The sequence below is a fragment of the Hemibagrus wyckioides genome, linkage group LG27, assembly GCF_019097595.1.
Source record: "Hemibagrus wyckioides isolate EC202008001 linkage group LG27, SWU_Hwy_1.0, whole genome shotgun sequence".
Taxonomy (NCBI): Eukaryota; Metazoa; Chordata; class Actinopteri; order Siluriformes; family Bagridae; genus Hemibagrus; species Hemibagrus wyckioides.
This window is the reverse complement of record NC_080736.1, coordinates 20,095,843-20,121,945: the sequence shown is the minus strand read 5'-3', so window position 1 is coordinate 20,121,945 and position 26,103 is coordinate 20,095,843. Positions and strand designations below refer to the sequence as shown.

At 39.1% G+C, this 26,103-nt stretch overlaps 2 protein-coding genes across 2 annotated transcripts; both read left to right on the top strand.

Annotated features, from left to right (window-relative positions):
* The first annotated feature begins 3,280 nt into the window (after window positions 1-3,280).
* LOC131347602 (calpain-2 catalytic subunit-like) lies at window positions 3,281-9,484 on the top strand. The gene is made up of 12 exons (XM_058381764.1): window positions 3,281-3,454; window positions 3,707-3,785; window positions 4,195-4,313; window positions 5,178-5,311; window positions 5,443-5,626; window positions 5,731-5,799; window positions 6,249-6,337; window positions 6,484-6,558; window positions 6,776-6,936; window positions 7,649-7,806; window positions 7,993-8,004; window positions 8,833-9,484. Exons 1-12 carry the CDS (start codon window positions 3,281-3,283, stop codon window positions 9,007-9,009), a joined length of 1,431 nt encoding a protein of 476 aa, XP_058237747.1. The 3' UTR covers window positions 9,010-9,484.
* A 1,249-nt stretch (window positions 9,485-10,733) lies between these two features.
* On the top strand, window positions 10,734-25,681 carry LOC131347511 (calpain-2 catalytic subunit-like). Its single transcript, XM_058381612.1, has 21 exons — window positions 10,734-11,032; window positions 11,524-11,593; window positions 15,504-15,622; window positions 15,796-15,929; window positions 17,288-17,456; window positions 17,555-17,638; window positions 17,717-17,802; window positions 18,016-18,084; window positions 18,491-18,651; window positions 19,892-20,061; window positions 20,615-20,626; window positions 20,726-20,937; window positions 21,902-21,938; window positions 22,088-22,153; window positions 22,258-22,315; window positions 22,399-22,463; window positions 22,634-22,702; window positions 23,193-23,271; window positions 23,631-23,747; window positions 24,320-24,378; window positions 24,487-25,681. Exons 1-21 carry the CDS (start codon window positions 10,796-10,798, stop codon window positions 24,508-24,510), a joined length of 2,097 nt encoding a protein of 698 aa, XP_058237595.1. The 5' UTR covers window positions 10,734-10,795; the 3' UTR covers window positions 24,511-25,681.
* The last annotated feature ends 422 nt before the right edge of the window (window positions 25,682-26,103 follow it).

The window sequence follows — 26,103 nt, the reverse complement described above, 5'->3', positions numbered from 1 at the left end:
TTGATCATTTGAAACAGTTAAACGCTAAAATCGCATTTTTGCAGGAGATCCATCTGAAACCATTGGACCATCTTAAACTTCGTAGAGGATGGGTAGGCCAACTGTATCATTCTTCATTTTCAAGTAAGGCTCATGGAACTGCTATCCTTATGCACAAGTCAGTACCCTTTCCTGTATCTAAAGTCATATCGGACCCCAATGGTCGTTTTATTACTGTTACAGGGAAAGTCTGTGGCACTACTCTGATCCTGGCTAATGTATATGGCCCAAACTGGGATAATGAGGATTTCTTTAAAAAATTCCTCTTTTCCAGACATAGACTCTTGTCAACTTATTCTCAGTGGTGACTTCAGCTGTTATCTCGATCCCACACTAGATCGTTCATCTAGTAAGCCCCTCTCTCCATCTAAGTCATCCAAAGTCATCAAACTGGTTATGGAGCAGTATGCAGTCTCAGAGGTATGCCGTTTTTTCAATCCTAGCAATAAGCAATTTTCTTTCTTTTCTTCTGTCCATGGTACTTTTTCACAAATTGATCTTCCTCATTGACAATAAGTTGCTTCCTTCTGTTAGTACCTGTTTCTACAACCCTATTGTTATTTCAGATCATGCTACCATCATAATGGATATCTCATTTCCTGGTAGATCCTTATTGCGAACCCCATGGCGCTTCAACTCGTCACTACTTTCTGATCGTGGGAGAGAAAATATCCTACTCTGATTTTCGCAGGAAGTTCACTGTTGAAAGGAGCATGTCCATTTCCAAGGAATTGGTAGATTCCAGATCCAGATGTGCGGATGCAAATGATCCTGAACTTATTGCAGCTGATAGCATAACTATTTACCCTCAAACTATCAATGACCAATTCAAGAATTTTTATGCCTCATTATACAGGTCTGAGTGTGTATCTGATGAAGCTCAATTGGAACGACTTTAAGCTCCTAAGCATTCCCTCCATTGACTGTGATACATCTTTCAGGCAGGATGCGCCCTTTACAGTAGAAGAAGTCAAAGAGGCATTATTCTCAATGCAGAATGGGAAATGTCCAGGGCCTGATGGCCTGCCCACTAAATTTTTTAAGATGTTTGCTGATAAACTCTCCCCACTACTGCTAAATATGTTCAATGAATCTTTAGAGTCCAACATTCTGCCCCCTACTTTAATGCAGGCCATCATTTCTCTCATTCCAAAGAAGGACTAGGACCGCCTTTTCTGCAACAATTATCGCCCTATTTCTTTGTGCAGACATTAAAATATTAGCCAAGATGCTGGCAAGGCGTCTGGAAGCTGTTCTGCCTTCAATCATCTCTACAGACCAAACAGGGTTTGTGAAGAGCAGACACTTTTCACAACATCAGACGTCTATTTGATATTTTATACTCCCCTTCAACTTCAGCCTCCCCGGAGTTGGTTATTTCAATGGAAGCAGAGAAGGCATTTGACCAGGTGGAGTGGCCTTATTTGTTTTACTCATTAAAAAGATTCGGATTTGGTAGTAAATTTATCTCATGGATTAAACTTCCTTATGCCTCTCTCCGCACCAATAATAATGCTCTCCCCCTTACTCTTCGCTATTGCTATTGAACCACTTGCGGTGGCACTCAGGTTCGAGTCATATGATAAGAGGGGACTCAAACTGTCTTTGTATGCTGATGACCTTTTGATTTTTATTTCTGAACCAGATAGATCCATATCTCATGTGTTAGCCTTAATGAAGGAATTTGGGCAGGTCTCGGGGTATAAACTGAATCTTCATAAGAGTGAACTCTTGCCTATAAATTCCACAGTTGCCGCCTATCCCCTTTCAAAATGGCAATTTTAATTATTTAGGCATATGTGTACCCAAGAACTACTCAGACTTATTTAATCGTAATTTTTCTCCTCTGCTGGATCAAATAACTGAAGCTTTTCACAGTTGGTCTGTGTTGCCTCCTTCATACATCATCTGTTTGTGCTCGTCACAAGGTTTTACAGTGCAAAGTAGTGCACAGAGTCCATTAAACACACTCTTCGAGGTTCCATGGTTTACCAAAATTTGCTTACCCTTTTTGGAGCATGTTCAGTCTCTGAGGCTAGATGCAGTCTCTATTGGCTGATTGGCCAGTCTGCTATGCACTATTAGTCTGTACTTACCAGGCAAGCACTTAATATGCACAATATTAGCTGCAATTAAAAACACCCCCTCCATTTATTCCCTCATCCTCCCCTCTCCCTCCCTTTTTCCTGATTTGTTATTAAGCCCCCCCAAGGCTATGTAGGTGATATTATTGCTATTATTATTACTATTATTATTGCTGTTATTATTATTTATTTTTTCTTTTTTGTGATTTTTATTTTCTTATGTTTTTTTTTTTTTGCTGTTGTTAAAAATTCAATAAATAAATCAGTAAAAAAAAAAACTTACTTACTGCTGTGCAGCACCATTACAGTTAACGTTAAATGCTAGCTGTAACCTACTGTGGTGAAACTATTTTAATTATTGAGCTACGTAGACGTAATATACCAAACTGACAGAAGATACACACTGGTTAATATGACCAACAGGCTACAGTATGGATGCTTAGTTTTACCAGAAAAGTGATTATCGGCAGTTGCTAGACTGCTGACTACTGTAGGGTAGGTTAATCTAGAAATGTTGTTAATTAAAGCCACACACACACACAAACACAGCAGGTGAAATAAGTATTAAACCCGTCACCATTTTTTTCAGTAAATATATTTCTAAAGGTGCAACTGTTAGGTTTTCACCAGATGAAAATCACCAGTTGATAACATCCCATGCCATCCACACATGCAAAGAAATCAAACCATAGTTGTCCATAAATTAAGTTATGTGTAACAATGTGGAATCAATCCAAAATCACCAGCTGAAATGTACTGAGACATTCTTGATAATAATCTGCTGCTATCAACCAGGATGATGAAGATTAAATAAAGGTGGACATTTCAAAATTACAATGATCCCAAACACATAGCCAAGGAAACTCTCACCTGAGCCATGCATGCAACTAGTTTCTTTTGTATTGAATAAATGTCATTAAATGTTTGTTGACTATTTTACTCAAGCAGAAACACCACTCAAGACACAGTGAGAAGCAAATTGTTTGGGTTTTTCTTTTTCTTTGTTGGTTTTGACTATTTTGTTCTCTAGATTTTTTTCTGAATTTCTCAGGAATCCATACACTAGGGGAGGAGAAACTATAAATAACTGATCTTCACTTTGACAATGACACTTTAGCCAACATTTTCTCACACGAGTCTCATCAAAAGACAGAAACATGTCTGCATCGAAGTACCTGAATCAGGACTACGAGGTCCTCCGGCGTCAGTGTCTGAAGGAAGGGAAGCTATTCTGCGATCCTTGTTTCCCAGCTGCGTCTGAGTCTCTGGGCTATAACGAACTTGGACCCAATTCAGCCAAGGCCAAGGGGGTGGAATGGAAAAGACCTGGGGTAAGTGGTATTGAATTAATAAGTAACTAGTTTTTTTCCCCAACATGTAATCATTAAAAAAAATACAGTTTTTCATTGTTGGTGAAACATTAATATAAATTTGGAGAATGATGAAAAATGATATCCAATACAGATTACTGAGGTATGTTGTGGAGTAAAGATACCAATAGTACATAAATACTCACATTTATCCTAAGTAAAAGTCATGTTTTACCTGTTTCCATTTGCATTTTGCTGTAATTTGTCTTGCAGGAGTTATGTCCCGAACCTCAGAAACCCCAGTTCATCGCCGAAGGAGCCACACGTACCGATGTCTGCCAAGGACATCTGGGTAATTCATAAATGAATTAATTAATGCACACATTATTGAGGTGTATATTATTTAATTCAGCTTGTAAAAGAAAACAAAAGGCCTTGTTTTACTTTACCACACTTTTACCAGGAGAACAGAAAAGAATTAAAAAGTCGTAAGAGGTCATGCATTTTTATATTTTTTTCTTTCTTGTTTTCTCATGATCTCAAGAAAACAACGATTATTATTTAATAATTATTACAATGATTAAAGACAACATTTGGATTTATTTTTCTGTAGGGTTGGTTGTGCTTTTTCCCCTTGATTCTACTTATATCACAGCAATTCTCTTATTTTAAGTCATGTCTTTTAACTTCATGAACCCACTAATACAATGAGGTAATGGGTGTAAATAGCAAGTGGTTCAACTGACCTTTGACCCTTCTAGGTGACTGCTGGTTGATGGCGTCTATTGCTGCCCTCACTCTGGACCAAGACATTCTCGCTCGTGTGATTCATCCTGAGCAGAACTTTACAGAAAATTATGCTGGCATCTTTCACTTTCGGGTAAATCATACCAGTGTTTGGTTCAACTCTGAAACTCAAATTTCAATTTCCTATTTCTAAATTTCATTTTACATTTTATTTGTCATGAACACAACCATGCAACATGTAGTGAAATGTTTCATTGTCCAAAAAAATAGTATATATTAATGCATGATCACATATAGTTAGCCTTAAATCAGCAGAAAATGAACAAACAAAATATTTTCTGTGGTAAAATTCTTAAATGACTTTTAGGGGTCGAGGTTTCAACCTGGCTGCTATGGGGTCTCAGTGGTACCGGGGATGTTTTTATGAAGTTTCCGTATGATCCCAGTTGGCTGCTAGGATGTAGCGAATTTTCGGTTTCACTCTGAGAAGAAGCCTGAGCTGTGTTGCCGCCGCTAGCTCTGCTGATATCAGGGAAGTTTTTTGCCAAAGAACCACACAGAGACTGTGATTGAATAGAAAACTCTTCTATATTTTACTGAGATGAACGGGGAGTATTTATACAGAAGAAAGTTTGTTTTCGACAGGTCAATAAACAACATCATCAGAAACAGTCGCGGTGGTTGACGTGTACATTGGTGGATTTATCATATTTATCGAAACACAACAGAAAGAATGCCTAGGTCAAAAAAAAGGATATCACAGTCATAAGTTAGGGCAATAAACAAATGGTATCACAAAGTCAGCCCAAAGCAGAGCGTGCTAAAATATATTCAAAATATATCACTAGGTTTGCTGGGGTTGTACCTGGACCTCTTCTCTATGGACACTTAACCCAGTCTGGAGCACTGCTACTTGCCAACCATAAATTCAATCTCTTTGTGGGTTTGGTACCTTCCAGGGTGAGTTCACATGCCTTGTGTTTGATTACCTTCCCAGCTGTGGCAGTACGGCGAGTGGGTGGACGTCGTTGTCGACGACAAGCTTCCCACCAAAAACGGAGAGCTGCTGTTTGTGAAATCAACAGAACAAACTGAATTCTGGAGTGCGCTCCTGGAGAAGGCTTATGCTAAGTAAGTGTGTGTATTAGTATGTCAGTTATCATAAATTAGGGTTTGGATGAGTTTTTCTGTATCAAATCTAGGCTCTTGGTTAGTAATGCATAGAGAGGTCTCTGAAAAGCTCTAATATGTCTAATTTAAAGGGTAAACGGTTGCTATGAGAATCTCTCCGGAGGTTTTGCCAGTGAAGCCCATGAGGATTTCACAGGAGGAATTGCCGAGTGGTACAGTCTGAGCAAAGCCCCACCGAACCTGTTTAACATCATAGAGAAAGCTCTGCGTCGGGGTTCTCTGCTCAGTACCTCCATTGCTGTATGTACTATAGCAGCTTTATTGCCTAAAAACTATTACAAATAAGTTTTATTACTGAAATACATTTTGAAATTATGGGTTTTTTTTTTTTTTTGGTTTATTCACAGGCCAGCGATAAGGAAATTGAACACAGGTCCACAGAGAAACTGGTGAAAAGGCATGCCTACTCCATCACGGCAGCACAGAAGGTCAGACACTGAGAAGACACACTTCCATCTATTTTCTGGAGCCATTATACTACACAGGGTTGCAGGAAACCTGGAGTCTATACCAGGTCACTATACACACTCACTCACAAAAGATGCCAATCAGCCTACAGTGTATGTTTGCACGTTTGGACTGGTGGGAGAAAATCCCTGAAGTACGGAGAGAACATGCAAACTGTGCACCCCTGAAGGTGCGAGGCAAACGTGCTAAGCCACCCTGCCCATTAAACAAACACTTGTCAACCAATATTTTATATATATTTCCAGGTATGTTCACGTATGACCCACCCAGGCCACCTCAGACACCCATGAATAATTTTTTTGTACACCATTGAAACCTACATGCACACCTACTGTAATCTACACTCACTAGACAATTTATTAGGAACCCCTATACAAGACATACTGTACTGATGGTTCCTTTGCTGTAGGTGAGGAAGAGTGATACTAAAGTCGTGGAATTGGTTCGTCTCAGAAATCCCTGGGGCCACATAGAGTGGAACGGTGCCTGGAGCGATCGGTAAGCTGTCGAAAAAATACATTATGAGTATGTAGTTATGCAATCAAACATTGTGTTATTGAATCCAATAAAATGCCAAAAGTTCACAGATAATTATTGTTTAATGATGTTCTACTGGACAAAATCCATCTTGATTTCATGTTCAGGTCCAAAGAGTGGGACCAAGTCTCACCAGAGGATAAGGCCAAGCTTAATTACTCAGCTGAGGATGGAGAGTTCTGGTAAGGTTGAGGCACCATTATTTCTTATTTCACTGTCTTTACCACAGCTGGTCCACTTAAGTTGTAAAGCTTTCACCAAGACAAAAGTTAGCTTACATTTACACTTAAAATGATTAGCTTCACTATGCTGACAATCCGTTCTCTATAGAGCACCTGTACATCTGTTCATTTCAATTAGACAATCAAGAGGACAGAAATCTCTCTCTCTCTCTCTCAGGATGGCATATGCAGACTACATTCAGCGTTATTCGAGGCTAGAGATTTGTAACTTGACTCCAGACTCTCCAAGCAATGACAGTGTGAGATGCTGGAACTCTTGCCAATTCGAGGGCTCCTGGAAAAAAGGGATCTCTGCTGGTGGCTGCCTGAACTTCCCAGGTGACTTACCAAGTGATCCTATAATAATAACAACCATTATAATCACTGGCAGCTTTGCTGTCAGATTCATCAGCCTATTACGAATTCTGTTTGGAATATTTAACATTTTTAACATTTTTGTGAAGTTTACTTTGTTGATGACAGTGAAATCTGCCTAAAAAATATTGGGCAAAATTTGTAGGAGGAGACAAAAAATTGGCACAATGCTGGAACCAAATTTGGACTGCATATGCAACACTTTAGCGCCAACACTGGGTCAAATTTGGTAACCAAAGACAGACGTAGTTAAATATTAGGCAGTATTGCTGTATAAGGCATGGGTGTGGGTGATATAATCAATGCTGGGTGGTTGTGACCATCCAGGGTAGCATCCATCTACATTTCCCAGAGCTTACACATGACCACTGAGAACTACAGCATCTCAAGATTCTCAAAGTCAAACACACACCAGGACTCACGATCACCAAATCACACACTGGGTAAACACTAATATCTATCAGTAGCTTGACAATGACACCATTAGGGTTATAGCGCTCGGTCTCACTGATGACCTAATAATAATAATTATGTAGGACACACACACTTAAAGTCATTCTATTAGCTTTATGCTGTGTTTCCTCGAAACACAGTTTTTATAAAAGATGCCTTTTCTATGAAAAAGCCGGCCCACATTTGTATACCAGTCCTCACACTGTGTTTGTGGTTTCTGCAGCTACATTCAGCACTAACCCGCAGTTTCGGGTGGAACTGGACATCGACAGTAACGGCGATAACAAATGTTCAGTACTTGTGGCACTGATGCAGATTGGTGCACGACAAGCCAAACAAAAAGGAGGCAAAAACTACAGCATTGCCTTCTACATCTACAAGGTAACACTGTAACCTTATAAGACATCAGTAATGGTGAAAGGATGGTACACTGTTTGCTAGTGTGTTTAGAGAATCTTTAAGGAAAGTTCTTCAATACAATTGGACATTTGAAGTGAAACTAATCATTTCAAGCTATTCAGCATTATAATGGTCTTATTCTTTGGTGTGTGTGTGTTTTCCTTGCAGGTCCCAGATAAGGTGTGTATTGCAGGTAGCAGTGGTGTAGTCCAGTCTGAAGTAGCCGCTATACTGTGACCAGATCCCGAAGATCTTGAAGCCAGCCTCTGTTCCTCTCTTCCTTCACACCACCTTTGTGACACATACAGTCTGGGGCTAAAACTTTGTAGATACTTGAGGATCACACCCATATGTGCTTTTTTAAAATCTCATTCTAAAACCATGGTTATATTAATATAAGGCTGATCTCCATCTTCTTGGCACTGGTGTCAGGTGAAATGCCAGCAGTGTTCAGTCAGGGTCAAGCTGTTTATTTCTCCCACACCAGCCTCGGCATACCATGTCGTCATGGAGCTCACTTTGTGTACATTGGGTTTTGGGGCTCTACAGTAGGCAAATACATTCAATTGCAACTTTGTGGCTACAGTGTGAGGTAGAAGCACATGCGGGTGCTGTGTGGTGGTCAGGGGTTTACATGCTTTTGGTGCAGTAACAGAGAACCGATCCACCCATTAGCCAGACTGAATTTCATTGCACTGCTTCAACACATCATCTGTAACCTACTGTGTATTGATAGTTTAGCAAAAAAATCCACAAGCAACTGAATTTAGCTTGTTTTCATGCAAAATGGTTTAAGTATTTTTTAAGTGTTGACATTTACAACTATTTATAATATCCTAAGATCATTTTAGGACTTTATATAATGTGAACATATACCTCCCATCAACAACATGAGATTTGAAATATCCTTCACAAACATATTGTTACAAATTCTCTGGACAATCATTTGACAGTGAACACATCCTGTGTGTTTACACAATATGTCACACTGTGTGTTGTGTGTTGCAGCATCTCTCCCTTGGACCTGATGATCTGCAGAGACCAGCAGCTCAAAGCGAATTCATGCCAAAGCGGGAGGTGTGTCAACGCTTTGACCTTCCGCTTGGTGAATACGTCATCATTCCTGCCACCTATGGGGCAAATCAAGAGGCCGACTTCCTGTTGCGGGTGTTTTCTGAGAAGTAGGCTGCCTGCTATTTTTAAACATGTGCAAATGAATGAACAAATGCACAGCAACTAATCAATAAACATATTCAAATTAACGCAAATCAACCAATCAGGATATGCTAATTAACTGCTACATATTTCATTTATTTTTTAAAAATCTTTCTTTGATTTATTTCTTACTCTTCTGATAACTGGGAATCATCATTTTATCACACTTTTCTCTCAGCATTGTTGATAAAGCAGCTGCTTATGTAAAATTACATCACTATTTTTGTGTACAAAAGTGTTGTAATGTCCCAGTCAAGTAATGGCACTAGATTGCTTCTTTTCTAATAATTAATCGAATATAGCCTTTGGTACTCCGTCCAGGGTGTATCCTGCCTTGATGCCTGATGATGTCCGAGATAGGCAAAGGCTCCCCGTGACCCGAGAAAAGATCGGATAAGTGGTACAGACAATGAAATGAAAAATAGCCTTTGGTGTGGACTCTCATTCAGCCACACTGCACATGCATAAGTTCATCCGAAAGCATATTTCACATTGCTGACATACTATTACAAGGCTATGTTATATGAAAACCTGTTCCTTTTATCCTGTTCTTGGTAATCGTGTTCCTGTCTCCTGGTTAATAGGCAATAAGATCCTTTATGTGCTTTCCATCAAGTAATGGTGTTTCTACATGTTACTGGATTATAAGGGTTCTTCTTACCTTGTTGATTTATGGTTTTTGGGACTGCTCAAGGCTTAAATAAATAAAAAACATAGACCTTAAGTTGGCTATACTTTCTTTTTCTCTGTCTCTAATTTTTAATCTGGTCCTCATTTTCATTTTGACCTTAACTGAGATGAAGATTAAGGCAACACCGTTTCAGTTGTAGATCCGGTTTGTGTGTTTATTTAGAATGTGCTCTGATCCAACACTAGAGGGCGCAAGAGACATGCTTTTCTTTACAGAGCTCATCTATAAAATCTTCTACACATTTTCACTTCATGTCGATGTATAATCGATAGTTCTGACCAGTTCCTTATTGCATGTGTGTAACATTTTTATGAACATCTTTGAATATGTGTTAAAAAAAATCCCCCTGACAGTTTATACATACGGGATGAGATGCGCATCAACACAGTGATGTTATCTTTGCGCGCACAGTGAAACACTGAAGTGTGCTTATCATATTGTGAATAACAAAATCTCATTCCCTCTTTGAAAACCAAACTAAAAGAAAGAAAACACATGCCTGATGATGTACACGGGTTATAGATATATGCTCTTGGTTGTAAACAAGGAAACGCACAGGTCTTATAATATACCTCTGGTTTACTCCGGGGGGTTCAAGAGAAGCAGAGCCGGAAGACGCAATATGACGTGTTAAAAGCTTGTTGTCCACTGTGCTTTAATCTTTTCCTCCCATGAAAACACAGTGTTTTTTGTGAATCTGACATAGAAGCCCATTGACGTCACTTTATGCCCTAAAAATAAAAACTAAAAACAAAGAACTGGTTTTCAGCTAACAAGGTCTTCCTGCTTCTTGTTCCTACATCATCTGCAAGATGGAACTGATTTCTAGTTCCATAGTCTAATAATAATAATAATAATAATAATAATAATAATAATAGCGGTAGTAATAGTACTATGTCTTGCGCACGAAACTGCTTTTTACGCACTGAATTCAGTCCTCCTGGTTCGCATGACAGATGAAACCACGCCCGAAGGAGGAGAACCCAAAACTTCCTTAAACTCACTTAGGCAATCGCAGATCTCGGTGCACTTCATTCGGATCCTCCAGTGAAAGCAGGTTCAGATATGTCGGGAGTGGCATCCACTTTGGCTAAGAAGCGAGCCCGGGCTGCGGGTTTCGGCACCAATGCGAACGCCAACAAATATCTGAACCAGGATTACGAGGCGCTCCGGAGTCAGTGCAAAAGTCAGGGGCAGCTCTTCAGTGATCCTTATTTTCCAGCTGCGCCAGAGTCCCTGGGCTTTCAGGAGCTCGGACCAAATTCCGCCAAGACCAGGGGAGTACAATGGAAAAGACCCGGGGTAAGTAGTGCTGAATAACTACTTCAACTCAGATTGCGAAACGTATGCTTGATGCTGGGGCAAGAAGCACAATGGTGCCTTGAGCTGTCGGGAAATTTTTCCATGCAGGTTTATTTGGCATGGGAAGGGGCGGGGGAAATATCTTGTTAAGACAGGGGGAAAACCAAATCTTGAGGCATGAAAAGATTGCGCAGGGATGCAAACTTTTCTTTCTTTTCTTTTTTTGTTAAAACTGCTGGGAGCAAAAGAAAAAAAAAGGGGGGGGGGTTGGTCTTTGTTTTATATTATATGGATATCCTCAGAATGTTGACAAGATCACCTTTTTTATCTCACAAAAAATGCTTATAATCCCATCAGTAGTAAAAGATGGGTGTCAGATTAAACCAGCACCACTGCACACTCAGGAAGGACGGTTGCTACAGGAGTGTTTATGTTTATGAATGTATGTGGGGGGTTTTTTTTTATGTGCCTGTATGTTTATTCAATAACAGGACTTGTGCTCCAGACCTCAGTTCATCACCGGAGGAGCTACACGGACCGATATCTGCCAAGGAGCTCTGGGTAAGGCAGATATCACGGTCACTATAGATGCTGTTGCCTATGGTGTTGTTTTGATGAACAACATCTGAAATAGGAAGTGGTGACTCTCTCTCTCTCTCTCTCTCTCTTTCACTCATGCACCCACCCACACACACAAAACAAATAAGCTGGTAATTGCTACCCTCCTTTAACCACACTGAGTGGTTAACTCCCTGAACCAGTTCTACAGCTTTTACACGCATACATATACATACATAGAAATAATATCCCATATACGTATAAGTTTTCTTCACTTTAAAGTTTGACATTCCTCTTCTGTACACGTAAATAAATCATACGTAATCGATTCTTTTCATGCAGAGGCTGAAAAGCTAAGCAGTGTGAAAGTTCAAGTATAAATTGCATCTCGGTCAACCGAGTATTAACAATGAAAACAAAGGGTCACCTGGAGAACTAGCGGGGTGTGTCACAGGATGCACACACAGACAGACAGACACAGAGAATCAAATCTCATGGGTCACGAAAAAAAGCGTTTTTAAGGATTGTCCTGTTGGACACACTATATTGTTGATTTCACAGATCCAGTTCATTAATTAAGGGCAGGTGTTAAAAGCAAATGATCCCCACGATGAGCTGAAACTTTGGTTGTTGTTTTTATTGCATTTATATTTAGTATTCGGATTCAGTGCAGTGACTGACTTTCTCCCCCTCCGTTTGAGCTCTTTTACTTTTACTGTATATTTTTTAATTAATGATAAAAATAAATAAATAAATGAGTAAAATGAGTTTGTTGTACTTGGTCAGAAGGGACTTGTAGAATGAAATCTACCATTGTTAACAGCTTATAAACTATACCAAGTTGATATAGCGTTATATAGCGTTTGTGTAAAGAGTCTCCAGTGTCAGTGATTCTTGACCATCAGTATTGTCTGTTTTCCTCAGGAAAGAGGAGGGTTTTTTTTTTTTTTAATAACGTAAATTTTATGATTTTTACTCAATTTTTAATCAGTTTTACTGATTTTTTTTTTTTTTTAAATCAGTCCTTTCTAGGATGTTGCGGAAGGTAAAACTGCCTGATTTTGCTGAGGCTTTTTTAAAATTTGCTTGGCTTTTTTGTGTGGAAAACTACCTGAACTGTTGAAAAGACAGGACTTTTCCTACCAGCGAAGACACATGTGTAATGACTTTCTATCATGTTCAATGCACTTCAAACGAAGATGACTTTGGCTGAATGCCGTCACTCATGTTGTGGCGACATCACAACACGTCTCTGCCCAAATATACACGAAAAAACTGCGGTCACTCCTTTGTGATCATTTGTGCAATGCCAAAAGGACCACATTCTGGAGGGACTTTATTAATGTGTTGAGAAAAACAGGGCCTTATTGGGAGGAGATGATGAGGAAATGATGCAAAAATTACAGCTATTAGGGCAAAAAAATGATCAGGATTATCGTTTTGTTTATTCAGCCGTAAACAGAGCTAACTTGTGGTAGTAGAGCACAGGGATGATGCCCCACAGATCATCTTTAATTGAACAAAAATTTGTATATTAATGCTAGTGAGTGTTAATCTGAACACTTCGGATCAGCATTAGATGTTTGTCTCACTACAGTATTAACGCTTTACGCTATATGGATTTATGCTTAAAGGTCTTTTCACAATACGGAGCACTATCAGACATATGATCTTGTTTCGCCTGCACTGACGTTCCGACTGAAATATGATCCAAGTAGCAAACAAAGATGAGAGAGGAAACACAGCCGCTGGCTGTGCAGGAATGAATACATGCAGGACGATTTGCATGACTTTTTAATCCGTGTTGCATTGTTTAATGTTTTCGTCACATGCCTTGTACATCTACGCATTTATTTATTTAATTTGTGCAACAGATTCATCATGAACTAATCACAAGCGGGTCCAGATTTATTTATTTTTTTGGTCTCTGGCAACAGACAGACGCAATATTCTAGTAAACAGCGTGTAAACATCGTTTCCCGGACTGCTTGGGTTTGGTTTCCAATTTTTCACAAATTCACTGGAGGAATAAAATCTACATCTTAGCAACGTGAATCTGGTCAAACTGATCCTATACGATTAAAATAAACCAAATAAAGGATTACTGAGTATGGCTAGGCATATTTGACTGTTTATAAGCTTTACGCTTTCTTATTTGAGTCTTATTCTAAAATTCGCAACCCGAATGCAGAGAGAAAAAGAAGATTTAAAGCTTAAAAACAGCACGTAGTAAATTATGCCTAGAAATAAGTTTCATCGTCGAGGAGTTGGTTTCTTGTGAACTTTGCGTAGATTCTTTTCTCAAGATGGAGATATGATCAGATCATTTGCTATAGAAATCTCTACAAAATGTTTATTTCAAGAGCTGAGGACCAAAAATTGAGAAATATGGCCTGGTAAACAGGAAACAGTTTAGATATGTCTTTATTTTGAAATATTTGTCATGCGCTATGGTTCCTTTCTTGCTCACTGATGTCCATAGACATCCAGTGTAGAAGTAGCAGAGACGTGGAATGCTGGGCCACAATGCACATCCAGCAGAGAGTCAGGGCTGTACGAGGCGTGAAGGTGCTTCAAGCGTGAACACTGAAGATTTAAAGGCAGTTTAGATAAATAAGGAAGTAAGAGAGCTGGACAGATGAGAAGATTAAAGCCCTGCCGCATGGCCTTCTATAAGTGGTGACAGCACAGCCAAGAGCGGGTGCTTATGGGTTTGGTGTGGACCAATCAAACCTTTATTATTAGTAGGTGTGAACGTTCCACTTACATTTGGGTGTGTTCAAGTTCAAAGTAAAGCCCTTAACGATTATGTGGAAATGGCTGACTGGAAGTAGAGCAAATTTGGTAGACAGGAAAGTCTGCTGTAAATTCATTGGCAACTTGACAGATTTATTCTCCTGCTCGTTCTGTCATCCAGCAAAAGAAGACATGTCAAAACTTGTTTTGGTTTTAAGACACTGTGTGTCAGTGTATGCAAATCGGTTGTGACCACACTTCCCTCAGGGTTCGCGCCAAATGCAAAGCCATTGCGTACCGGAAGCTTAGGCTGAATACAATGGATTGTGTCTCTCTGTAAACCTGCCGCTTTGGGCGGCGCAGGCCGATGATTTGGCATTTGAAGTTTGAAGTTTAATTCGTGTTCCACCTCCATGCTTGTGGCACATCAGCATTCCAAAAGTAATCACAGGACCCAGAGCAAAGAAGAATCACCCTAGGGGTTTTTTTCGAGACTGTCCCAATAATAAATAAACTAATACCACGCAGCATTTGACTTCTTGATTCTGATTTTTTAGAAGGTGGTGATTAATTTTCTGTAATTATAGTGCCGGCAGTAATTCAGATCAGAGTAGCGTTTCTGTGGTGACAGCTTGTCTGAAGGGATAAGTGTGGTAATGTATTACTACCTAGTACACCAAATTGGTATTCAAATACTTGAAATCTTATCCAGTCTGAAATTTCAAGCAACGAATAAAAGGCAGTATGACCAGCACACGACAGTCAATCCTTGCTGTAGGCGGAGCTTAATTTGTAGCTGAGGATTGATTGCACGGATTGAAAAAAAATAGTGCTCCGGGAGGTCATTCATAATGGGCGGGGTTAAGTTCAGATCAGGAAGGTCTGATCACGCTGAAATCTGGTGCACTGCATCACTGGATTTCTAATGGTGAGCATTTACAAAAGAAAGTCAGAAAGTTAGAAAGTATTATAGCGATGCTCAAGTTCTAGGATTGCTTTTCCCAACTCCTGATTATCCTTCATATTCCAAAAATACAGAACCTCAGAAGACAGATGTCTGTAGGCTGCTCAGTAAATTGGACATAATGCCGTGATATTATTGTAATGTTGTATAAGTGATTGTTGGGACATGTGATTCAAAGCATCTGAGGTGAATTTTTCTGTTTCCGTCTCTCAGGGGACTGCTGGCTCTTAGCAGCCATTGCCTCTCTCACGTTGAATGAAGATGTGATGGCCAGGGTGATCCCCAGTGGCCAGGATTTTGACGCAGGCTACGCTGGAATCTTCCACTTTCAGGTGTTCATGTGTACCAATCTCTTGATTTTGTAGCAGTAAATATTTTGGATATGACACCAGTTTTCTACATCATCAGCATCACATAATGTCCAGCAAAAAGATGGAAACATTTGCCTTGACCTTGTAGTGCTCCAGTTTTTGTTTTTAAAAGAAGTCTTTCCACACTTATTTAGTTCTGGCAGTTTGGTGAGTGGGTGGATGTCGTCATCGACGATCGGCTACCTGTGAAGGACGGGAAGCTGCTGTTTGTCCACTCGGAAGAAGGCAGCGAGTTTTGGAGCGCCCTCCTGGAAAAGGCCTACGCTAAGTAAGTGTATCTTTGCTTCTTAGCCAGCTTGTGCTCAGAATCTGAAACAGGACTGTCAGACACCAGTTTTGGATGGCTTCCCTTTTCTAACACGTCTTTACCCGTCTGGGCAATTAGCTAGTGAGTTGAGGCTGAATGCTAAACCGCCCCAAGGGATCCTGGGGAATAGCCTTTTAAGGTGCCCTAATTACCTTCTCCTAGGTCTGAAGAGCAGCAGCTGTACTGTTAAAATAACTCCAGAAACTCTGTAGAGTTTTTCTGCACCAATATTCTTTGGTAGAGATAAAAAGACAGAACCTTTACAGTAAAGGCATTTCACCAAAGGGGAAAGGGGAAACGTGTAATGCGAAATGTCTAATTTCTTCTGGTAGAGTTTACATTTGCTTTATGACAGCACTATCTATATGACCATTGAGCTCACAAATCTCAGTCTTGTGAGCCACTAAAAAGCAACTGGTCAGGGCTTTGGGGGTCTTGGGTTAAAAAAATGGAGGTGTGGCTGCTTCTTCTTTTTTCTTGTTCTTTCTATTGGTCCTATCCACCGACTGATATTTTTTTGTTGTTGTTGTTGTTAAAATCCAGATTTTTCTCTCTGCCTGCTAGGATTTTCTTGTTAGCAGTGCTAACACTTCCACTACCTCCTTACTGCCCACCATGTCAACAAGCCACACTGCTTTCCAGTTAGATCCTGGCAGCAGCACAAGATCCAAACCTGTTACAGAGCCATGGCTTTGGCCTGCAATTTGACTATAACATGATTCAACCTTAATTGAAACCAACTCAAGGAAGTGATCCACACATGGAGTTGATTTGGGCTTGGGGGTGGCTTTTTTTTTTTTTTTTTAAATAGGGGCACGAGGAGTGTTTTAGGAATCTGTTGCTTTATTCCCTGTTTTAAGATACAGCTTACAAAATCAATCAGCTCAACAGCAGTAATTCTTAAAACCTCACGAACCTACAATCCCCACTGGAGAAACCTTAACATTCTCCTTCTGTGTCATTTAGAAGGTTTTATTTATTTCATTTATTTTATGAATTTATTTATGGTAATGGATTGTGCAATTCAAATGATTTTGTTGTCAAATTAAATAATGTCATGTATATGCACAATAAAATAAATGCATACTATCATTAATTCTTGGGCCATTTTATGCCATTTCTATCCAAGTGATGCAAGCCAATATGGGAATCACAGGCTTGTGAGGGCAGAGAAAATTGTGGGTAGACAGTTAAATAAGATATAATGACTGGTACTTATACTTAATGGAATCGAATTGTGTGTGTAAACAGTTTAGTTGATTATCCCAGCAATTTATCTGCTACTTCATCAGCTGCTCCCCCCCCCCATCTTTCTGCAGGGTGAATGGCTCGTATGAGGCTCTATCTGGAGGATCCACCACCGAGGGCTTTGAGGATTTCACCGGTGGATTAGCCGAGCAGTACGAGCTGAGGAACGCGCCGGCGAACATGTTCCAGATAATTCAGAAAGCTCTGGCATCTGGATCTCTGCTTGGCTGCTCCATAGATGTGAGCACTGTTTTAACACACATACATGCTCCTCTCTTTTTTTAATGACCAGGCCTAGCTGAAATGAACTATTCATTTTGGTGTGTGTGTGTGTGTAGATCACGAGTGCTGCCGATTCAGAGGCCATCACTCGGCAGAAACTGGTGAAGGGACACGCCTACTCACTGACAGGAGCTGTCGAGGTACAAGCAAAATAATCAAATGAATAAATATCAGAATTTCACATTGTGTGTGTGTTTCATTACATGTTTTGCTTTAAGGTTAATTACCGTGGTGGTTTGGAGAAGCTGGTGCGCATGAGGAACCCATGGGGTCAGGTGGAGTGGACTGGAGCCTGGAGTGATGGGTAACACACACACACACACACAAACATGCTACACTCTGTATTACTGTTTATAAGTAATAGATAGGTATACTGTACATAATATATAGTAATCTAACTCTTACATTATGAATATATTATTTTCATTACACACACCGGTGTGTAGCAGGATGTTGTAATAAAGCCAGACCATTTTTATTAAATGGCCACATCAATGCATTATCCCTGCTATTGCAGTTCGTCCGAGTGGAACTCCGTGGATCCTTCGCAGCGTCCGAATGCCAACGCTGAAGACGGAGAGTTCTGGTAAAGTTATGAATTGTACCAAACAGATATTTTATCATATTATTGAAAATATTCAGGTAATACTTTTGAAACACTATATTCAAATTAAACATCTTATTCTGTGAAAAAAATGTGCAAAAAAAAAAATCTATTTCAAAATGCTCAGAATTTTTAAAGTAGAATAATAAGCAGACTTAAGGGGTTAAAACAAATGAATCCTATATACAGACACAAAATAATTAATTTTCATGTTTAAATTGTTTTAGTATTGCTAAAGCTGTGGTCTTTTTTTTTTTTAAAGTAAAAAAACTAGTCTCTGCTAAGATCCTATGGAAAACGACGCTGCCATAAATCAACAGGCTAAAAGAATTGGATTCCGGGTTTATCCAGCGAGTTCACGCGAGTCTTGTTGTATGTTTGCGCACAGGATGTCGTTTTCTGAATTCCAGCGTCATTACTCGCGTATCGAGATCTGCACCCTGACCCCCGACGCCATCACCAGTGACCAGGTCAAGCCATGGAGTGTGAGCAACTACAGCGGAACCTGGAGGAGGGGCTCCACCGCCGGAGGATGCAGGAATCATCCTAGTAAGTACAATTTTCAAACCCAGCGTTTTTTTAATAAACTCACAGTTTGGAGTTGATTGTTTAAGACCAACCTGCTAGGCAGGATTCAGGCGCGTCTCTCTTGGGAAGAAATGAAAGACAGGTAGGGCAGAGTGGGATGAATTAAATAATAAATGAATGTCTGATGACGTATTAGTTCAGAGTCAATCAAAAGACTTTTATTCTATGTTTACGCCGCCAGCAAAATGACAAAGCGCCGGGATGTTACTCCTTTTCCAGTGACCTTTCATAGCGAAGTGGGCGGGGTGAGCGATGTGGACATTTTGGACGGAGTGTAATGTTATGCAAATGAAAAGCAAAGTAATGCGAGAGTGAAGGACAACAGCGTACTCCCTTATTTTCCCCACACCTTCATACCCTTATCTCTCATTGTTTTGCTTCTGAACCTGATTGGTGGTGCCGTGGAAACCGTGGCGACTGTCAGAATTGTCCATCTGAATGTGGCGTTTCTCTCATTTCCAAGTCTAAATACCCTTAAAAAAAATCACGCTGTGGTGTCGGTTAACTAAAACCCAGGGCTGCCTCCGTAAGCTTCCGGAAAAACTTGAGCGTCACGTGATGTGCACCTGTCCTTGAACGACACCAGAGTTTGTTCATCATACGTTGAAGAACAAAGAGCTAACAAAGCAGCTCTGGAAATCAAAGCCTGGTTATAAAAACAGAACAAAACCAACACAAAACCGACAATCGCAGATAGATCAGTGGTAGCCACTACTCACATATCCAAGAATATGACAGAACAGCAACTCGTCGTAGAGGAGGCCGTCCTCCAAAAGTCAACAAGGTGCAGAGGGCAGGTCCGAGTAGTAACGAATTAGCAACGCTTAACATGGTGCTACCATCACCGTGCTTCACTGTGGGCAAGCTGTACATCCAGTGTTTGATATATTGAATTGATTTTATGCACGTGGCTGACCCTTTTTTCTTTTAAAAGAGAGGGTATAATCCAAGAATTTGAGGGTTAAGTGCTTTTCATGGATAAGTTTTAACATTTTAAAGGAGGATATCAAAGTTTGGACACACGTTAGATTGAGCAAAAGGGTCTGTGGTGTTCAGGAAAAAAACAATTCACTTTATTAGTCATGAAGAACGTCCTTATAATCTTCGCTGAATTCGAAATAATGATTTGGCTCTTTCAGGATTTCTCTGGCCCGAACATGTCGTTGTTTCTATAAACTCTAAATTCTGTTCACTTTTGCAGACTCTTTCTGGATGAACCCGCAGTTCGTTATCAAGGTGAACGAAGAGGATGACGACCCGAACGACAACGAGCAGGGCTGCAGCCTCGTGGTGGGTCTGATCCAGAAGAACCGGCGCAAGTTAAGAAAGGAGGGAGAGGACATGCACACCATCGGCTACGCCATCTACGAGGTCAGAGCCACAGTCTCTTTTAAATCCTGATCCTGGAGCTTACATGCGATTATAGGAATTCATATAAAATTTATAATATAGGTATTCATATAAAAAAGCACTCTACTCCTTATACTGTATAATATCAATATAAGATCATAATGAGCACTGAATCCGATTGGTTTTGAGCAAAACCACCGACACTATGACAATGTATATGGAAGAAACAATAAAAGAAGGTAATGAAGAACTGAATGCAGGAAAGGAGGAACTCGGGTGGAGGATGTGTGAGAAAGGAAGGTTGGTTTAATGAGACAAAAAGCTGTTGTGATATTCTTGGAGAACAGGAAGATGATTCATCGAGGACGTTTTCCCACTGGGGAGGTTTCCAGTCTCCAGTGACATTGCTGCATGTTTGTTTGGGTTGTGATGATGCCTGAGGATGTGTGTGATCTAAAGATTTGGGGAAAATTGTCGGGAGTACCTATTTGAAAGACAAATAATTGATGTTGTTTTTGTGACGTGTTCATGTTCGTGTTGATCTGACACGTTTTTATTTTCTGTGTTTCCACAGGTGCCTGCGCAGGTAAGAGCAATGATAATTTAATAATCAGCTCTCATTCATGTAGCAGCGCAGTTTCCTGTGCACTTCCTGTCCTTCTGATCAGCTCTGTCTTAACACCAGTTCAAAGGCCAGACGAACCTTCACCTGGATAAGAACTTTTTCCTGACGCACGCACAGAAAGCTCGCTCTGAGACCTTCATCAACCTGCGTGAGGTCAGCACACGCTTCAAGCTGCCTGCAGGCGAATACCTCGTCGTGCCGTCCACCTTCGAGCCTAACAAAAACGGTGACTTCTGCCTGCGTGTCTTTTCTGAGAAGCAGACCGAAACACAGTAAGCATTTTAAATCATCTTTCACTGAATGGCATCTTTTTTATGGACAACAATCAGCTGGATATCAAATAGGCAAAGTCTACACTAATACACATAAATCTCACATTACATTAAACACTCGATGCCCGTTGGAATTTGCTTATTGTGTTTTATTTATTACTATTTTATTTTGCAAGTTAGCCACACCCACCAAATGCCATAAAAGGCAGAAAACACAAAACAGTGTTTTATAAATGAAACACCATCACTGTGTATGAGAGAGAGAGAGAGAGAGAGAGAGAATGTATGAATGACTGAAATCAGTGAAAGAACGAAAGAATAAATTAATAAAAACTCTAAATAGTCGATGAAAATAAATGCATGCCTGAGTGAACGAATGAGCGAGTGAGTGAATGAGAAAGAAAGAATTAATAAATGATTGAAAAAGAACTGTTAAAAGGAACAAATGTAAAAATGACAAAAAGAATAAATAAAACCATGAATAAAAGAAAGACAGAACAATGAATGAATGAATGAATGAATGAATGAATGAATGAATGGTGGAAAATAATGCTTGTGACATTAAGTGAAAAAATGAAGGAGTGAATAAAATTATCAATGTAAGAAACAATGATTTCATAGCAAAATGAAATCGAATTAATGAATCAGAAGGAAAAATGAATGAATGAATTATTGAAAAAGAGAGAAATAATGAAAATGAAGATGAATAATTGGCAAAAAGTTAAAGAACGACAAAAAACATAAATGAAAGAAAGAAAGAAAGAAAGAAAGAAAGAAAGAAATGATTGTATAGTAGGAATAAATGAATGCTTGAAACATTGAGAAATACATGTATGAAAGAGAACAAATGAATGAATGAATGCATAAATGAGTAATTCTGTAATTATTATTCGATAATTAATTCAGGATTAGTAGTTGACGCACACCAACTTCTTGAGCAACAGCTTTTCTTGTCCCCTCCCAGGCGCTGTGATGATCCTGTCGATGCTAAATTAATAGACGTGAGTTTGGTTTTATTACAAAGTATGTTTTTTCACGTGTTTATTAAAGCTCACATTCAAATCCATTAATCTTACTTGAAAACAATTATAGATTTCTTGAACGTGAATTCTTTCCTTGGCAATAAATACATCCGATCCTTGCTTTTCAGGAAACCGTGTCGGAGAGTGAATTAGATTCAAACTTCAGGAGTCTGTTCACAAAACTGGCAGGAAGTGTATGTACACAGCGCTTCCATGTTATCTGATATATATGAACTTCTGCACTGTCTTTAAGTTTGCAGCTTGTAGTCTTTTGTGCTGAAATTCTGTCTCTTCTCAGGACATGGAGATCTCTGCCTCAGAGCTCAGAACAATCCTGAACAAAGTTATCGCCAAACGTACGTATGGTTTTTATCATCCTGTCAAACAGATCGTAGTATTGCCGGACTTTGTCTCACGTCACTGCGTTTTGATTTTCAAGGAACCGACATTAAGACAGACGGCTTCTCCATGGACACGTGTCGCACCTTGGTCAACCTCATGGATGTATCCTCATGCTAATACAGGCAATATTCTGCTAATATTAAACCGAAAGTGCTGATGTCACACACACTGATAATTACCCACGTAATAGTGCAAGTTCTCCAAGTCCTCCAAGAAAATGTAGCTTCTTATACAGCCACCATGTTTGAATTTTTCCCTTGACTGACTCTAAGGACTCCGGCAACGGGAAGCTGGGTCTTGGCGAGTTCGCCACATTGTGGAAGAAAGTGCAGAGATACTTGGTAAAATTCAATGATCACCAGTCAGCACAACAGAATAAATAAACTTCATATATATACGTATCAAATTTAACTCAAAATATTCAGAATAACATAACAGCTAGAAAAACACATCTTGGCTAAAACCTTCTGAATGGTCAAACTATTGTAATGGCTAGAAATAATCTCTCTTAATCTTTAGTTTTCTTTTGTATCTTGTCCATTGGGAGTAATATTTGCGGAAGGTGCTCGGACCCCGATGATCGCTGCTTGCAGCTAAATTTAGGGTTCCAAGCACCTTAAGGAACCCTAACTGTAATTTTTAGGATTTATTTTTTACTCCACTAGCATACCATTACAAATGTAACCAAAATAACAACATTAACAAATGCACATCACAAATTGTTGCATTAATAAAAGCACAAAAGTCTAGGAATGATCTTTCCAGGTTTCAAAGCACTTTGTAGTTTGTAGTTGGAATGAATTTCTCAGTGATTTCTTATGGTTGCTGTAGGAAATCTATAAACAAAACGACATGGATGGCTCTGGGAATATAAGCACACCAGAGTTTCGTGGTGCACTGGGGAAAGCTGGTAAGTCAAGCCTCGTCCCACATCAGTCACAAGACCTCTATTCACACACTCTTCTGATATACACACACACACACACACACACACACTGTCTGCTGCTTCACACAGCTATACACAGTGATGTGAGTGGGAATCTTAGAATAGATCAAGAGCATGACTTACAAGAATGCACGAAATAGTCCAAATGTGTTCATGGTTTCATATTAGCCTGTGGGTTAATTCATTCAAGTTTTTTTTTTTTTTTTGCAAACAAATCATACCGTCATACTCCTACACATTCTGACACTGTTTTGAATTTATTGTAATATTTCAGAGGAACAATTTGCCTTTAAAGGCTCTGATTCTGTCATTTCTTTTTATAGGATTCACTCTGAATGATACCATTTTCCAGCTTTTGGTGGCCCGCTACGCTGATCCTGACCTCACTATTGACTTTGATGACTTTGTGGGCTGCATTATGCGTTTGGAGCTGATGTTCCGTAAGTATAGTCTGAAATTCTTCCTGTAGAAGAAAAAAGGCAACACTATAATGCCAAAAGTACATGGACGCCTGACCAACACGTCCAAAAGTGGGCCTTTCCCAAAAAGCTGGAATAACTTTGTGTGCTTGAGCATGGTAGAGGGGTTTCCATCAATGCCTGTTACAATGAAAACACACCATTAGGATGGAGTAATATACACTATATGTCTGACCATCACATGCATATTTGCAGGCTCAACATCCCATTCCAGTCATGTTGGAACAGGTTTAATTCCCTTAGGCTCATAGGATCCTGGGAACATAGGACCTTTTGCCATGTGCTCTTTATGTGATTTATAAATCTAGGGAATGTAGGACTCTCGGAACAACAGTATTCAGCAGTTAGCATAGATTGTCTGCAAGTTAACTGCTAACTAGTTGAAATACTAGCAAGTTGTTAATACCTGAAGTGAACCTTTCATAATATTCTTTTACTTTTTTATTCAATCCTTGACTAAATATTTGTCAAACAATTAAAAAAAAAAAAAAAGCCTGTTACCACATCTTGCATTTCTTTTTCCTGTTGTTTAGGACTTTTCCGGAAAATGGATCCACACAACACCGGTTTCTTAGAGATGAACTTTGAATCGGTTTGTTTACCTCACGTTCCACACATATGTATATATTTATATTTGAAAATATCTAATGGAAATGTGTCGATTTTGATCTAAGCACCGTTTTCTCTCTTCTCTCCACAGTGGTTGTGTTTGACTATGATTTAAAAAGCTCCAGCCTGAGCATCCAAGCTAAGAGTACAATACTAAAAATTCTCAGTTGCTTAAAAATGAAAACATTCCATGATACTTAAGGCAGCAGTATGCATAAGGACATTATGAACATTTTTCTAGGTCATTAATTATAGTTGGTGCATTAAAAGTGTACTATAATACCACATGGATTAGCATGCTGATCGTCAGGATTGCTAATTCTGCATAAAACATACAATTATGCTAATTAAAGTCTTTATACTATAGGATATGTATTTGAAAGAAAGAAAGAAAGAAAGAAAGAAAGAAAAGATTTCTATTATTGAGGTTTTGGTTTCTTTTTTTTTAACCAAAGATAAGTTTGTATTTTCTTGGATTAGACATCGGCTGAAATATATCGCACAATATTCAATCACATAAATGATAAGAAATCTGGCCTTGGTTTTATTTGGTTATATAATGATGGAAAGGCAAAACATTTTTGGGCTACCTATTAAAAAAAAAAAAACACTAAACATATAATATCAAATCTATGAAATGTTTATGGAGGAGCTCATTGTGATGTAATATATCTGACATTTCTTTTGTTCTGCATTTAAAAAAAAAAAAAAAAAAGTACCCCTGATGTATTAAGTAAAAGAGAGAAGGTCCAAGGAAAACAAATATTATTTTGTGATGTCATTATTAAAAGCACTATTCGACTAAAACGGAATTGAATTGTGTCACAAAATAGACAAGAGTTTAAGCCTCCCGCAGACTCGTATGCTAATATATGCAAATTAGGGTAGTTTAGAGGGGAACTGGGAATATTTAGTTAGAAATAAAGGCATGTTTGTAGTGAATGAATCAGGGTTGTTACGATAATTTGAATAAATCACTTCAAATATTACAGTGCTGATCAAACGCAGCTCGATTTCCCCAAAATGCTGCAGGGGTGGGGTTTTAGACTTTTTTCGATTTGCATATTAATGCATATTCATAGTTCTATCTTATTTTTGAAGGGAAGGGTGTAGGCCTGCTAGTTTTAGATCTGTTTTGGCATTGAAAAACATATAAAAACATTTTTTCATCCAGGTTGGATTACATTTCTGATTAGAAAGTGACACCTTCAGGGGTACTATAATCAAAAATGCTACATGATTTTGTTGCGTGGTTTGTGTTTTGGCGGGTTTATGGTGCAGTGCCTTTTTCCATTATTAAAAGTTTGTTTCTCAAAGCGCAGTCATTTTTCTTGTGCAAGATTTCCAAACGTCTCCTCTCAAATCAAATCAATCAATGGGGAGTGTAAAAGAAAAAAGAGTAAAGGGTAGTAAATTTCATGTATCGTGTGCCATGTAATGTTTATTGTGGCGTGGTTTAACCTAGTGCTCTTTGACACTAACCTGGAATAGAGATATTCAAACTGTGGATGTGGGGTTAATAAAATGTAATAACTTTTATTTCTTGAAATGTATGTGTAGAAATACACCATGTAGCAGGGTGTAAATAGTAGAAATATGCGCATGAGGTTTTATTTCTGCATTTAGTAGATTTGATTTCTTTTGACCATAAACAACCAGAAATATAATTTTTTTCTTAACAAATTTCAATTTTTTGTATTTTGCTTGT

Bases quoted from the DNA above. Each gene is read 5' to 3' on its own strand.
- LOC131347602 (XM_058381764.1), top strand. From the start codon at position 3,281: ATGTCTGCATCGAAGTACCTGAATCAGGACTACGAGGTCCTCCGGCGT. The intron at 5,312-5,442 runs GTAAGTGTGTGT...TCTAATTTAAAG, and splicing joins CTGGAGAAGGCTTATGCTAA to GGTAAACGGTTGCTATGAGA. The intron at 5,800-6,248 runs GTCAGACACTGA...CCTTTGCTGTAG, and splicing joins CCATCACGGCAGCACAGAAG to GTGAGGAAGAGTGATACTAA.
- LOC131347511 (XM_058381612.1), top strand. From the start codon at position 10,796: ATGTCGGGAGTGGCATCCACTTTGGCTAAGAAGCGAGCCCGGGCTGCG. The intron at 17,803-18,015 runs GTAACACACACA...CTGCTATTGCAG, and splicing joins ACTGGAGCCTGGAGTGATGG to TTCGTCCGAGTGGAACTCCG. The intron at 20,938-21,901 runs GTAAGCATTTTA...GTCCCCTCCCAG, and splicing joins GAGAAGCAGACCGAAACACA to GCGCTGTGATGATCCTGTCG.